At 42.5% G+C, this 13,354-nt stretch overlaps 1 protein-coding gene across 1 annotated transcript in view; it reads right to left on the bottom strand.

Moving 5' to 3' along the window:
• MTUS2 (microtubule associated scaffold protein 2) overlaps positions 1-13,354 on the bottom strand; it is a 318,390-nt gene that overhangs the window by 25,145 nt on the left and 279,891 nt on the right. The window contains exon 9 of the mRNA XM_055801939.1: positions 6,788-6,854. Within this exon, the coding sequence (XP_055657914.1) occupies positions 6,788-6,854 (67 nt within the window). The remainder of the gene's footprint in view (positions 1-6,787; positions 6,855-13,354) is intronic.

Below are 13,354 nucleotides of genomic sequence, written 5' to 3' on the forward strand. Positions count from 1 at the left end.
TTGGGAGCAAACAGTGGCATCAGATCTGTTGGTATAGCACTGAGCACAGTGGCTCTCGCCAGCTCTGGGGCTCCCATGAATCTCAGCCATCAAGCTCTCGTTGTTGCTTCTCTCTCTGTCCCACTCTCTCTCACACACACATACACGCATTTGTTTAAATAGAGGCACTGGCAGAGTATGCAAAGACCATGTAAAAATGGGATCTGATGAAGTATAATAATAATCATCATCATCATCTGGGAACTCCGAGGACCTGCAGGGTGACTGGATGTCCCCTCCTGGCCAGCACAGTCTTGGATCCAAAAATCAAGACTTTGTGGCTTTTACTTTACCTTGGATATAAGAAACAGCATGTGAGACAATCACTTGACACAAATCCTTTCAACTGGGATACAAGATTTTTCTTACCTCCTTCTCACAAGCCATAGTCCTGGCTAAGTTCCCCACTTCCAGCAATGTGCCAGAAAGGCAGAAGCTGCCTGGGCTGTCTAGGCACATCCTGTGCCCGGTATGCAGGGGGTGTGATTGCCCACTTGAGCAGGAGGAGATGCATCTCATACATCCCATCTTCCAGCTGTTAGAAGCTGCTCACCCCATAAACCTGTATTTCGCACCAGATCCATCAAGGATCTCTTGAATTCATTAATGCACACTTCTTAAAATATTTTTATATTCAAACCACTATCTTGTGTGCTACATGGAATCAGAGAGTGCAAATGAAAGGCTGATGCTGAAGGCAATCAGAAAATGTGAAATTTGTACTCTTGTGAACTAACCCCGTGACCATGTCTCTGAATTTACAACCATGTCTACAACTGGTTTCAGAAGCTGTGACTCCAACAGTTCCACCGAGTCAAGGATACTCAGTCTATTTCCCCATTTTGTTCCTCAGCTGTATCGTTCCCCAGGTCCCAGAACAGCAGTGTCACAAACACTGTATCCTTGGACTTTTGCTTTCTTAAGAATGGTTTCAATCAATCCAGATACTGAAGACCTGATGCAATTTGGAAAAGGTCAGCCAGACTACATTTAGAGAGCAAGTTTGCTCACTTGTAAAGATCCAACAGGTAAGAAGCGATTAAAATCATCATGACCATAACACTCAGAAAAACACTAGAGAAGAAGAGATTTTTTTTAATGGCACTACTAGAAGTTCTTTCAGATTTAGACCCATAGCTGGTTTCAAAAAATTACCACCTTTTAAATATACCATCTATATTAGCCAGTCATCCTTCCTTTGCCTTTTAAAATGCACGTGCCACACACAGACCAATATGGCTTTGTGAATCACTGAACTGGAAGCAGCTGTTTCCCTGGGTAGACAACTTCTGAATGTTTCAGAAACATATTTATCCTATGACCACATATTTGCTCAATATCTGGCAAAAAAAGCCAAACGCATTTTTCTGTCTCTTTCTAATATGGTATCACTCAGGTAATTTTTTTCAGGATAGGATCAATTTGTCAGATTTACCTATTGCTGTGACCATGGGTCATGTTAGGTGCACCCATGCGAGGTAGTTTGGCCACCAAAGCTAACCATGTCTTTCCCCACACAGCTATTTTTCACCCTGTTTAGAGCCCTGCTTCCACATTTACTGGATAGTAATACCCAGACTTGCCCAGTATGCCCAGACAAACGTCACTACTGGGGTCCTGTTCCGATCCTAATGTTTTCTGGAACACTAAGAGGGACTCTGCGTCCCTTTCAAGCTCTCTGCTTCTTACAGAAAGAGGGAAAGCAAGCCTGAATCGGTGAGCTCAGCACCGCAGCAGTGGCCCATAGAAAGCTTTCCCACCTGCCTCATACCCAAAATGGAACAGCGCAATTTATACGGTCATTAGCTGAAATGTCTCCTGGCAGTTTGGATTATAGCTCTAAACCCTCTCTCTTGCTTTTGTATTTTTTATTTCCTCTGACATACAAACTGATCTCAGAGCTAGAGGACAAGGGGTAGTGCTTGCAGCTCTGTGTTCAGTAGAATTCAAGCTTACTCAAGCTTTAAATTGGAGCTGTAATGAACCTCATGTCTCTCCAGCCTCTCTAATGAGATTACTCAGCTCACAGGGAGGGCTGGGCGACAAAATGACATGCTCTAACCAAAAGAAATTCTATCTGAAAAACTTTCTGTAACCTGAAAGAAAATATTCACCTCTTGCAAATCAAACCCTGATGCAGATGCAAAATAGAGGGAAGGGGAAAGCAAGGAAAGAGTGTCTGCATGGCATGTTCCCACACACCCAACAATGATACAGGAGGCAGAAAACGAGGCCATTGCCCAGTAAATTTGCCCTATACTGAATATCAAACACTTCTTATGAGAAGAAGTGATCCCTACCGCAGCCTCCCAGACCAAGAAAATGAGGCCAAGGACTGAAGTGATGAGGAAAGACTGAATCTCTTCTTAGGCAGGAGATGGATCTTTGGGCCTGGCTCTGCTGGGGCACGAGTAGCAGAAGGTGACACTCATGCAGCCCAGGACGAGGTCTGTGGCTCCCTTACCTGGCTGGGGAGCAGGAATCAGTGTGGGAGAGCCTGCCTAGCTGGAGCCAGTGCTTAATCAGCTGTGGCTTCAGCAGGTGGTTCTGGTGAACCAAGCTGATTTGACTCCAGCAGGGCCCTGACAATAGATGCCTGAACAGAAGACCCACTAACGTTCCTGGGAAACTGAATTTTACTTTCAGACATTGTGATATGGGTACTGTAGAAGCGATCTTCTAGAAAAAAAAAAAAATCACTAAGGAAAGTTATATAAATGTATTACTGACATGGAACAAGACAAACAGAGCACAACTGCTATCAGTTGCTATCCAGGGGAGTTACACCCTGGTTCTCTTTTTCCTTCTCTGTAGGTATTTCAGTTGCTGCTTACAGACTGGAAATGACTCTGATGTAACATGGCATGTCCCAGGATGACAGCGTGCTGGGTTAAATGAGAGCAGCTGCCATTGCTGCCCTACTCCCCGAGCACTGAGTGGTTTTTACAATGTGCAACAGATGAGCAAAACTCATTTCACACCGGGCTGGGAAGGTGAGGGAAAGGGAGATGTCACTAAAGGACAGATCCTCCCACACAAACCCAGGCTGAGCCACAGCCCAGCCTTCCCAGCCCTGGCACCTTGCATTTGGGGGAGCAAGTCTCACGGGAACTGGGGGGCCGGTGTCATGTGGCCTCACAAAGGGACCATCTGCTTCTGACATGACAAATAGACTCTTCCCCTTGCAGATCCTACTCTTCCTCCTGACCCTTGGCCACAGATTCACAGACAAATCACAGCCACCTCACTCAGGTTAAGGATCCTCTGACTAGGAAGCATATCCAGGAGGAGGTGGCACACAGGCTTTCGCTCCCAAACTCTCATGAACACAGATAATGCAAATTTTAAACTTGACATCTGATTGTCTTCCATTCATCTAGGGTTTTGTGTATCTTCATACCTCCTCTGAACTCATTTCAAAAGCCATTTGCCTGATAGCAAAGGAGCAGGTAATTCTGACATTTAATTTCCATTAGTTCGAAGGGAAACAGCTGGTGTTCAAAACCTCTTTATTCCAGGAGTCTAAGTGTTGCAGCTGAAAAGTGCTTATATTTATAATTTATAACGACGGGTGTCTTGAATGTAGAATGATTGCTTGTCATGTTTTTCTAGCCTTGGTATTTCTACCAAAATACATGTGCAAATCTTACTGCATAAAATAACAAGTCCCTCAGCATTTATAGAGGCCACATTCCTCCTCAGGGCTGGGAAAGGAAAATCACTTTCCTATTTCACTGCACGCTGGTTTCAGATAGGTGCGATACTTCACAGCAGTGCTGGGGGTAAAGGTGGACGGTGTTATCCGAACCTAAATATTTTGCCTGGGTCCAGAAGGGTGCAGGTCCTTAGGCTGTTTTACACAATGCTCCATCACTGCTATTGCTTCAGCAGCGGTTTTATCTACCAACAGAGGCTTCCTTAAAAATATATTTTGACTTTCCTGAACAGTGGATTATATCTCAGTTTCATTGATTTGTACAGCAGAATCCTGCAGTTTCTGTTGAAGCTAACGAAGACTGTGTGCTTTCAAAACCAAGCACATTCAGCACCTCAATCATAATTCTGAATTAGAGCTATTGCCTAAACCACTAAATGTACATACTGCTTGCATCAACCCTGGCTAGTCCAGCCCTGTTTTACTGATTCATCCAGGTATTTGCATCAGTGAGTCTGACATGGTGAATTTACACATGAGAAATCAGGAATTTCTGACCAACACCCATGCTGTTTAATTGCACTGGTTATTTTTAAATTAATGAGACATTACTAACTAAAATGACCAAGACAAGTCAGAACTACAGCTTGGTTATAGTCAAAATAACATGCTCCGTAGACTTTCCCTGTATTTCTTCACAGAATCACCTATGATTGCTGCTGTCAAATAAATGACTGTTTCATTCTTTACCTGCAGAAAGCTTGGTACAATATGTACAATATTGTACAACATACAGATTCATCTGACAGTGAGACCAGAATAACCTTCCTATAGTGCAGGCAGGCTGCTTATCTCCAGTAGCACCCACAGCCCCAGCTTGCACTGCTTTAGAGACAGCAAAGAACTGCACTAATGAGAAATGCTCTCATGCACATGGCATTTCACCTCGTCCACAGATCTGAAAAATGGGTTGCTTCACAAAATTTAAATTTATAATTTTGTTCCAAGGGAAAACAGACTACCCAACAATTTTTGAATTACACTAAAAACCATAAATATTCACCTTCTATATGAATGGATACATACCAGGATATGTACTGCTGATGAATTTTTTCACATGTTGCTGGGGAGCAATACCTGCACATGTTCATCTTTTTGTCCATCTCTGCTGGGATTCCTTCTACCTGGGTATGTTGCATCTCAGGGTTGCATGGAGGGGATACCTCCAACAAGCGTGACAGATCACCAGCTACCCCTGTTGCTCCTAAGCAGCCTCTGCTCAGCATCTCAGTGTTTCCCAGAGTGGTGGCTTGCTCAGGAAGAGGTGGCCCGTGATGGTTCCTCTCCAGCACACATGCCTACTGGACCATTAAGCAAAGGACTATCCCACACCATCTTTCCCTTCTTTGAGAAAGAAAGCACATACATATCTATGGCTAATCCGCCTTCTGAAGCAGTACAGCTCAGCTGAGACCTCAGACTGCTTTTCTGAAGCATTTGGGATTCTTACCAAAACTGTCTCCATGGACTATCAGGACCCAGGTTTGTGCGGAGGAGGTATTTACTGCTGCATGCACAAGAGCAATGGCAAGGGCAGGCAGCACAGTGATCTCCTGTTACTGAACAGGCTGCTCTGGGACTCCCAAACAGGCAGTCAGTCATATCCTTGGCAAAGTTCTCTAGCAAAGCCACCAGTGATTTTTATCCACCTCAGCTGTACAAACATGGTGTAATGGAAGCAGAGCTGCTCTTTATCTCCAGCCCTGTATGTCCCTTTCCTTCCCATGTCACCACCACCTACAAAAGCACTCATGAAAATGAGCAAACCCAACCTGCTAGAAAGAGGTAGGGCTTTCAAATGAAAGGAGGGTATTCAATGGAAAGCTTCATATGTGCCCTGCCTAAAGAATGTACCACTGGCAACCACTCCTCTGTAAGAGCTGTGGAAATGCAGAGGATGGATGAAGGCAGGCATCAGGGAATAACTAGAAACACTGTTTTGCTATTGCTGCAGTATCCTTTGGCTGTGGGGACAATAAAGCTCTCTATGAAATGATGATCAGCCAAAAAATTTCAGAGGGACACAGCAGGGAGCACAAGCTGTTGGGCATCAGAAAAGGGCTGTGCTCAGCTTTTCTGCGGTAGGTTGTCACAGGCAAGGTGAACACGAAGCACAGGGAGGATCTGCAGTTCTACTTGCCTTGCAGGGGTTTGGCCTGTGCTCCCCCTTTGCAAACCAAGTCACCCTCCCACCACACGGCACAATCTCTGCTTAGTGTATGACCCAGCAATTGGGGTCCCCCATGCAAAGAAATCTGAGAGGTTCCCCCTGTTCACAGCTCTAGTCATCAGTGGTTCCAACAACTTTTGATGCTCAGGGTGTCCCCTGTGCCAGTGGTCCTCCCTCCAGGTGCCCTTCCTCCTCTCTATTTGCCCTGGAGTAGATGAACTCAACATCACACCCATTCTGGGGAGATTTAAGCCCAGAAGAGCTCAGAACTGGCTGCAGCCAGTGCAAAAGCCTATCTTCTCTGTCAAGAGTTGCAATGTCTTTACACCATCCCTGTCTTTCCTGTCTAGATCAGAAACCAAAGAGGGTAAGCGGTGCATGCAGATACACAGAGAATACTGAATGGGACACATTGCTTTTGTTGTCTTTCAACCAGGAAGAGACCTTAGAGATATTAATAAGCAAGTTCTGAGCTTCATATCCTTAAGTTTGCAGCTGAACTGCCAAACATGCAAACGTACGTAAGTGAGCAATGCATTCCCAGGCACCATGCACCACAGAGGTCCCAAGTTCCCACTTCTCATCACACTGTGCTTTCTCCTTGGAAGTGGTGGTACATAGTCTGAAAACGGAAGCTATGGATTTATGAAGAACAATTTGTCTAGTAAAGATAATGTGTGGTGATGGTCCCATCTCCACAACAAAGAGGTAGAATCACAGTTATCTGCAAAGCCACAAAACCCCTTGACACTGGGCTTCAGAAAAGACTTCATCACACGTATGCACGTTCCCCAGGATTAGGGCACAGAGAATAACTGTGTAAAGTGAGAAAAACACTTTGTTACTTTGCCTGTACTACTTACCAGTTTCATCCCTGATCTTTGCAAGCTCTTCTTCTAACTCCTTTATTTTCTCAAAGGTGTTTTCATTCTGTTTGAGGAAAAAGAGAGAAACACGTATAGTCCCCAGGTTTATCCCTGATAAGCACTTTCACATGTTCATTTAGTAAAGCAGATTAGATTGATTCCTCAGATTTTTTTTTGGGGGGTAGGGTGGTGAGGTGGTGGTGGGATTATAATGAACCCATTCCATTTTCAGATCAGGCTTAGGAGCCATGACTCACTGGCTACAAATACCTGGTATCTCTATAAATACAGGTACACACACTCATGTACAGGACAGCACAGAATACTCTATTTACTCATATGGGTCTAAAAGGACATTTTTATTTTTTTATCATTTTTTGTTCTATCTGTGTACCATATATGGCTGGACTGCATGTACAAGATGGTTTTCTTAATTCTGTGAAAACACTTGCATCTATTGATGCCTGCATTTAACCACCTCTAAACATAGCGATATGGTCATGCAGTCAAATTTGCCAAGCAGATTACTGTACTTACACCGTTCTAGGCATGGTGGACATACCCATAGAAACACCACTGATGGCCTAATGTTCATGCCTATTTACACATTTATTTCTGGTATTTTATTGTCTGTAAAGAAAAAGAGCTCTTTTCCTCAACTGTCTCAAAAGAAATCCGAATATTTAAGGAATTAAAACAGATGAGTTGGCCAAAGGAAAATTTAAACATATTTACATTAACAATGCTAAGGTGTTATTACTAAAATGCAAGGACTTTGACAGCAGGTATCTTTTGAGTGCTGTGCAAACTGACAGAGAAAAGCCTCAATAAAATCTATTGGAGTTTGGTTTAGTACAATAAATCCCAGCATAATGATTCGAAGCATAAGGGCACTTTAAATTGGAATGTGTCCTGAATCACATCAGGAAGAAGACAAAGAACATACCATGCTGGGAAGATCATTAAAGATTAGGAAAACTAGATCAGCCTACTATAAATTTGTCCCAGGTTAGAAAAGGCCAAGAATCTTTAAAGGACACTACAAAAACCCTAATATTTAAGAGAAAAAGCAGTGTAGTGGCAAATGGAATTATAAGCAGTCCTAGAAAGTAAATCTTTCAGTCATAATCAAGCAAGGCTAATAACAATCTAGGGCATAGAAAAGATTAGTTCAGCAGTAAGATACACAGCAGATAGGATAGCAGATTAGTTTTGTCTTACCAAAATGTAAATGGAAAAAATAAATATTTCAAAGATTAATGTTTCTCTTTATTTTTCCGGCATCTAATTTTAAACTGTTAAGAGAAGTAACACAAAAGCTTTATTTTTGCTAATACCAGGAAACCAGAATCTGGAATTTAAATTAATCCTTTACACACTGCTGTTTTGGGATGATTTCTATCAGATCCAAGGGAGACACTTTCTGGAAAGTTTTGCTGTAAATAGAGTGATAAAGTGAGCTCAGTTGAGATCCTTGGGTGCTTAAGGAGACCCAGGCGATGTGGGAATCTTTTTTACTCAGTTATGGGAAGAAGCCAGGCACGCAAGGCTGGGCTCCTCCAAACAGTCAGCTCCGTACTCTGCTGAGTAATGCACAGGGTGTTGTGTGCCAGGACTGCAGAGTCCCCAGCCCTGACCAACTGCATTAGGCTCAGAATAAAATGCAGTGGATTGTTCTGTTGCTTTTTGTTGGGGTTTTATTATTATTGTTATTATTATTAAGTAATTAAAAAAAAAAAAAGGTGTGGATGAATATAGCCTTGTATGTTAAAAAAACATAGCCCTTCACACAGATTCCCAAACCAGCCATCTTACAGAGATAAGGTTTCCCCTTTTGGAGAATATCACTGCATCTGCCCGTACCGTCTGTTTAACTCACTGGAGTAATTTTAAGAAGTGTTCTTGACAGATTGCCAGGACTGTTGCCCTTGAAGGTGTGTGCACAGGGATATACTGGATATGGGGCTTGCAGAAGGAAAGCACCCACTCAAATTACCAGCTCCTACTACTTGAAACAAAACCCATTTAAAGCAAGAGAGCTCTGTACAAATCATTGCCAGCACCTACAGATGAGCAGAACTCAGTGGGATTGTTACTATTCTACTTACATAAAGAATTAAAAGAGAGTAAAAAAATTACAACCTAGGAAAAAGAAGTTGTTAAAATGTTGATCCTCCATAAGAAATATTACAGAATCCTTTTTTTACATTATGTTTTATCTTAGATAAGGTTTGTCCTACCCTTGAGGACAATTGGTGGGGAGACTCTCTCCAAAAGAGTGGAGAATCACTATGGTACCAGCTTAAAAATGCTATCCTATAACCCAAACTTCAGCATGGACACCACCCCACCAGGAGAGCGGACCTCCTGGCTGTCTCCCACTATGCTGGGGCCATGGTTTCCAGAGCAGCCTCTGGGGCTATCTCGAGCAGCTGGTGTTGGCACAGCTTAGGTGGCTTCCCTGTCACTTGCTTGTCCTGCCAATACTTCTTGCATTGTATTTTATTTTGGTTAGAGCTTTCGGACTGCTCTTTGGGACCTTGTATTTATGTTTCCTGGGAGGTCAGATGTGCAAGGGTTGCCCTCAGTGCCAAGGTCTCAAGTAGTCCCTCTTTCTCAGAGGGTTCTTTTAGAGAGCAACAGCACATGAGTCCTTATCTTTCTCTTCTGCAAAAGAGGCAAGGTGTAGTTTTGGCTAATCATCATACCAGCCTTATGGTCTCCTGGGTGCATGGTGAACTTATAAATTCCTGACATTTTGTGTTATTGCAACCTGTTTTGTCAGCGTAACACAGTAGGTTTGGACTGCCCATGTTCCTGCTACCAGTGTAAAACATGACATTAACACAAAATGAAAAAGCCCCTCTTGTTATCATCAATGTGGCTCTGCAGATAACCAGCACTTCAGTGTCAGCGCAGCCAGGAAATTGGGAATGCCAGAACTTAGGGAAAAAAGCATTACAGCAGAGCAAAACTGGATCTGACAGAGAATGTAAAGCTCTCAGGTCCAATGCTGAGATTCATATAGATCCAATGTCAAAAAATCAAAGCAGTTAGGAAATTCAGAAACGCATGAGGAAAAATCCCCCAAAACAAAGCTGTGAGAAACCAAATTAACAGGATATCCCATTGAATTAAGATTTGTTAAAATTTATCTCAACAAAATACTTGAAAGAGAAGACAGGGTAAGCAGGAACCTTTCCTGCCCTCCCAGAAGTTTTGTTTCTAACAGACTCAGCATATCAAAGGATCTCAGTAGGTGTCCTTTACTAGGCCACCAGTTAGAGTCAAGCCATTGAGGGTTAGTGACTAAGGGCCAAATCCAACCTAGGTTTAAAAAGGCTCAGCAGCCATGCTAGTGACACAGCTGTTTCCAGTGGGTGAAAAGGTCAGAGACACTGTAAGAAGATTGTGCAGATATGCAGCATTTCAGTGAGGCAGTTCAAGCAAGGGAGAAAAAAACCTGCTTCAATGTGATTTGGGGTTAATTTTTTCTGGCCAAAATGTGAAAACAAAACAGTGGGGTTTGTGCCCACTGTTGTATTTATTTTTCAGGTACTTTTAATGGATGCTGGATTTCATTGTTGCTTGGAAAACTGATGAGAGAGGTCTTCCATTGGCTGCATTCCAAGAAATTACTCTGATACTGAAGTAATTTTCGTAAAAATAAAATTACACTCATGATGGAGATGAAGGAAACTTTCTTACTCATACCTATAATCTACCATACAATGATTAAGTCCCATGTCTGGAATATGTCCCATCTCCTCAGACAGAAAATAAATAAAACAGAACAAGTAGAATAGTATGTTTGCTCTGTGCTTAATATTCAACTGCTCTGTTGAATAGAAGACACAGTAGCAAGTCTTTTTCCTATCATCAGCTTTATAGCATACAGACCTCCCAATATTTCTTTCGTGAAAGGCTCAATGTCAGATTGCATTTCAGCAAGTGAAACAGACAACAAAATGCACTGATGTATTCTCCATTCAACTCAACACTCCCTGAGGACAGACTGAGGTATGATGACTTGTATTGGTGCAACATCCAAGCAGCTCCAGAAGAACTAGCAGGTAGTCAGGTAGGTAGGCAGAGAGGTAGGAAGGAAGGAGGAATTAATCTAATTAAATAAGTTAACTTAGCAGTGGAGTTCAGGAAACATCTGCACGGTTTAGATATAATTGCATATGAGGACCTGGAAAAATAACTTGGTAAAAGATGCCATGACACAGGCCTGAGGATGGGCAAGATGCTGGTCTTGTCTGAACAGATTAAGAAGGGAAGTAGTGATGAAGACTTGGGGCTGGAGGCTGAACAGGGCTTTGAGCAACCTGATCTAGTTGAAGATGTCCCTCCTTATTGTCGGGGCGAGGCTGGACTAGATGACCTTTAAAGTTGCCTTCCAACCCAAAGGGTTCTATGAAGGGCTCTGCTTTAGTTGCATGGAGCTTCAGCCAACAGGTAGACATCCTCAATGAGACTGTCAGGGAGACAGGTCAAGATTTTGCTTTGGACCAGGAATAACTGTGGGATGGGGAGGCAGAGTTGAGGTTTTCCTTACAACATCTCTCCTCTGAGAAATGCAAAGTACCTGAGAGATACTAATTCATTAGACATACTAATTAGTTAAACCTCCAGGTACTTTTTAACAATAGGTAAGTAATAGTAGATCCACTGCAAAAATGGGTCAAATCAAGCAAGGAACATCAGAAAATTGCCCAGACCCACATAGGAAGTCAACTGCAGCTAGGAAGTAAACACAGGAGCCTGGAGTTAGCTCCCCAACTTGACGTGTCTCTCCTCCCTGCCAACTTACATGCTTGCATATACTCTGAGGTCCAAATATATGTACAGTATCTCCACAAACACTTCCCAATTCTCTATGATACCTCCTAAAACTATGCACTGCACACAGATTCTCTGTGGCACTTATTATTAAAACTGCTCCTTCAGAATAGCTTTTCTGTATCCAATGCATTCCAAACTAAAAAAAACCCAAACAACCCAAACCCAAAAACAAACAAACAAAAAAACCCCAAAACAAAACCAGAAAAAAAAAAAACACACAAAAAACTTGACCTGCAAATGGTGCTTGGTTACTGTTGTGCTTTATTCAGACTTCCCTGGGGCAAGGCCTTATATTATCACTGGAAAGAGAATCATATACATTGGAAATTCTCTTGTATGAATAAATATCTCAGACAATACGTGTAGAAACAATAACTGAATCCCACTGCAGCTGAGGAAGCTGGTGAAGAGTGCAGAGAACAAGTCTTGTGAGGAGCAGCTGAGGGAACATTGTTTAGCCTGGAGACAAGGAGGCTGAGAGGAGACCTTATCGCTCCTTACAACTACCTGTGTAGCAAGGTGGGCGTTGGTTACCTCTCCCAAGTAACAAGGGATAGGACAAGAGGAAATGGCCTCAAATTGCCCCAGGGGAGGTTTAGATTGGATATGAGGAAAAATTTCTTCACTGAAAGGATTGTCAAGCTTCCCAGGGAAGCTGTGGAGCCACCATCTCTGGAAGCATTTAAAAGACATGTAGATGTGGTGCTTATGGACATGGTTTAGTGGTGGACTTTGCAGTGTTAATGGTTGGACTCGATGATCTTTAAGGTCATCTCAAACCTAAGTGATTTTATGATTCTATGCTGTTCAAAATAACCTAGTGTCTTCCTTCAAAAAAGAGGTGGTTTATACTGCTGTTTCAATTGTACTGGTTATCAGGTAATCCAACCTCATAGCAGTAAGTTTACAAGCATCTAGATATCCCCCAGTGACTGTACTTTAACAAGTTTTATATTAAGCTATACATTTTCTCTTAACCTGGTTAGCAGCATATCTCAAGCTATATTTGAACATATTTTTAGGTGAATGGGAGATACTATCAGCTTTTCATTAGACAGAGTATATGAGTATTTTAAAAAGCCAAACTCTAACAGAATATAATGCACAAGCCTGTGTTTCTGCCAAGATATTTTCTATTAAGCAAATTAAATGCATATGTTCATTCTCTCCCTCTTCTGTGCATACTTAAAATCCAGGCAAATTTCCAGAAGAATAGCGCAAAAAGCAATGTGTTAGAAATGTCCCACAACTTATCTCACACATGCTGTTCTGCTACCTGTAGCTATGTACTTACCTCTGCACTCACATTTGTTACACAACGCATTTTGGTGCCTGGGAATTTGATTTAGATTCACCCTGACACAAGAAAACAAGTAGTTTTACCTTGTTTCACTTCCTCTAGACTGGAAAATCAATCCCGTCAGAAAGGCTAGGTGAAACCTTGGGACACTAGAGGGTGAATAATCTCTCTTCAAACTTTAAAACTCTATGCAAGTTTCCTTTATAATTTGTACCCCACCTGGTTATTAAAAACATATGAAAAGCATAGCAAGGAATCAAGCTGACTGTTACTACGGAAGGTGCCAGCAGTTCCTCCTCGGTTCGAGAAAATCCAAGCCTTACATTTAGACTGCAGGACACAATTATATAAGGCACCGCAGTGCATGTGAAAGCGACAGCGAGACCCGTCCCCGGCGAACCGGAGTTCAGCACACT

Source organism: Falco peregrinus, chromosome 4 (assembly GCF_023634155.1).
Source record: "Falco peregrinus isolate bFalPer1 chromosome 4, bFalPer1.pri, whole genome shotgun sequence".
Lineage (NCBI taxonomy): Eukaryota > Metazoa > Chordata > Aves > Falconiformes > Falconidae > Falco > Falco peregrinus.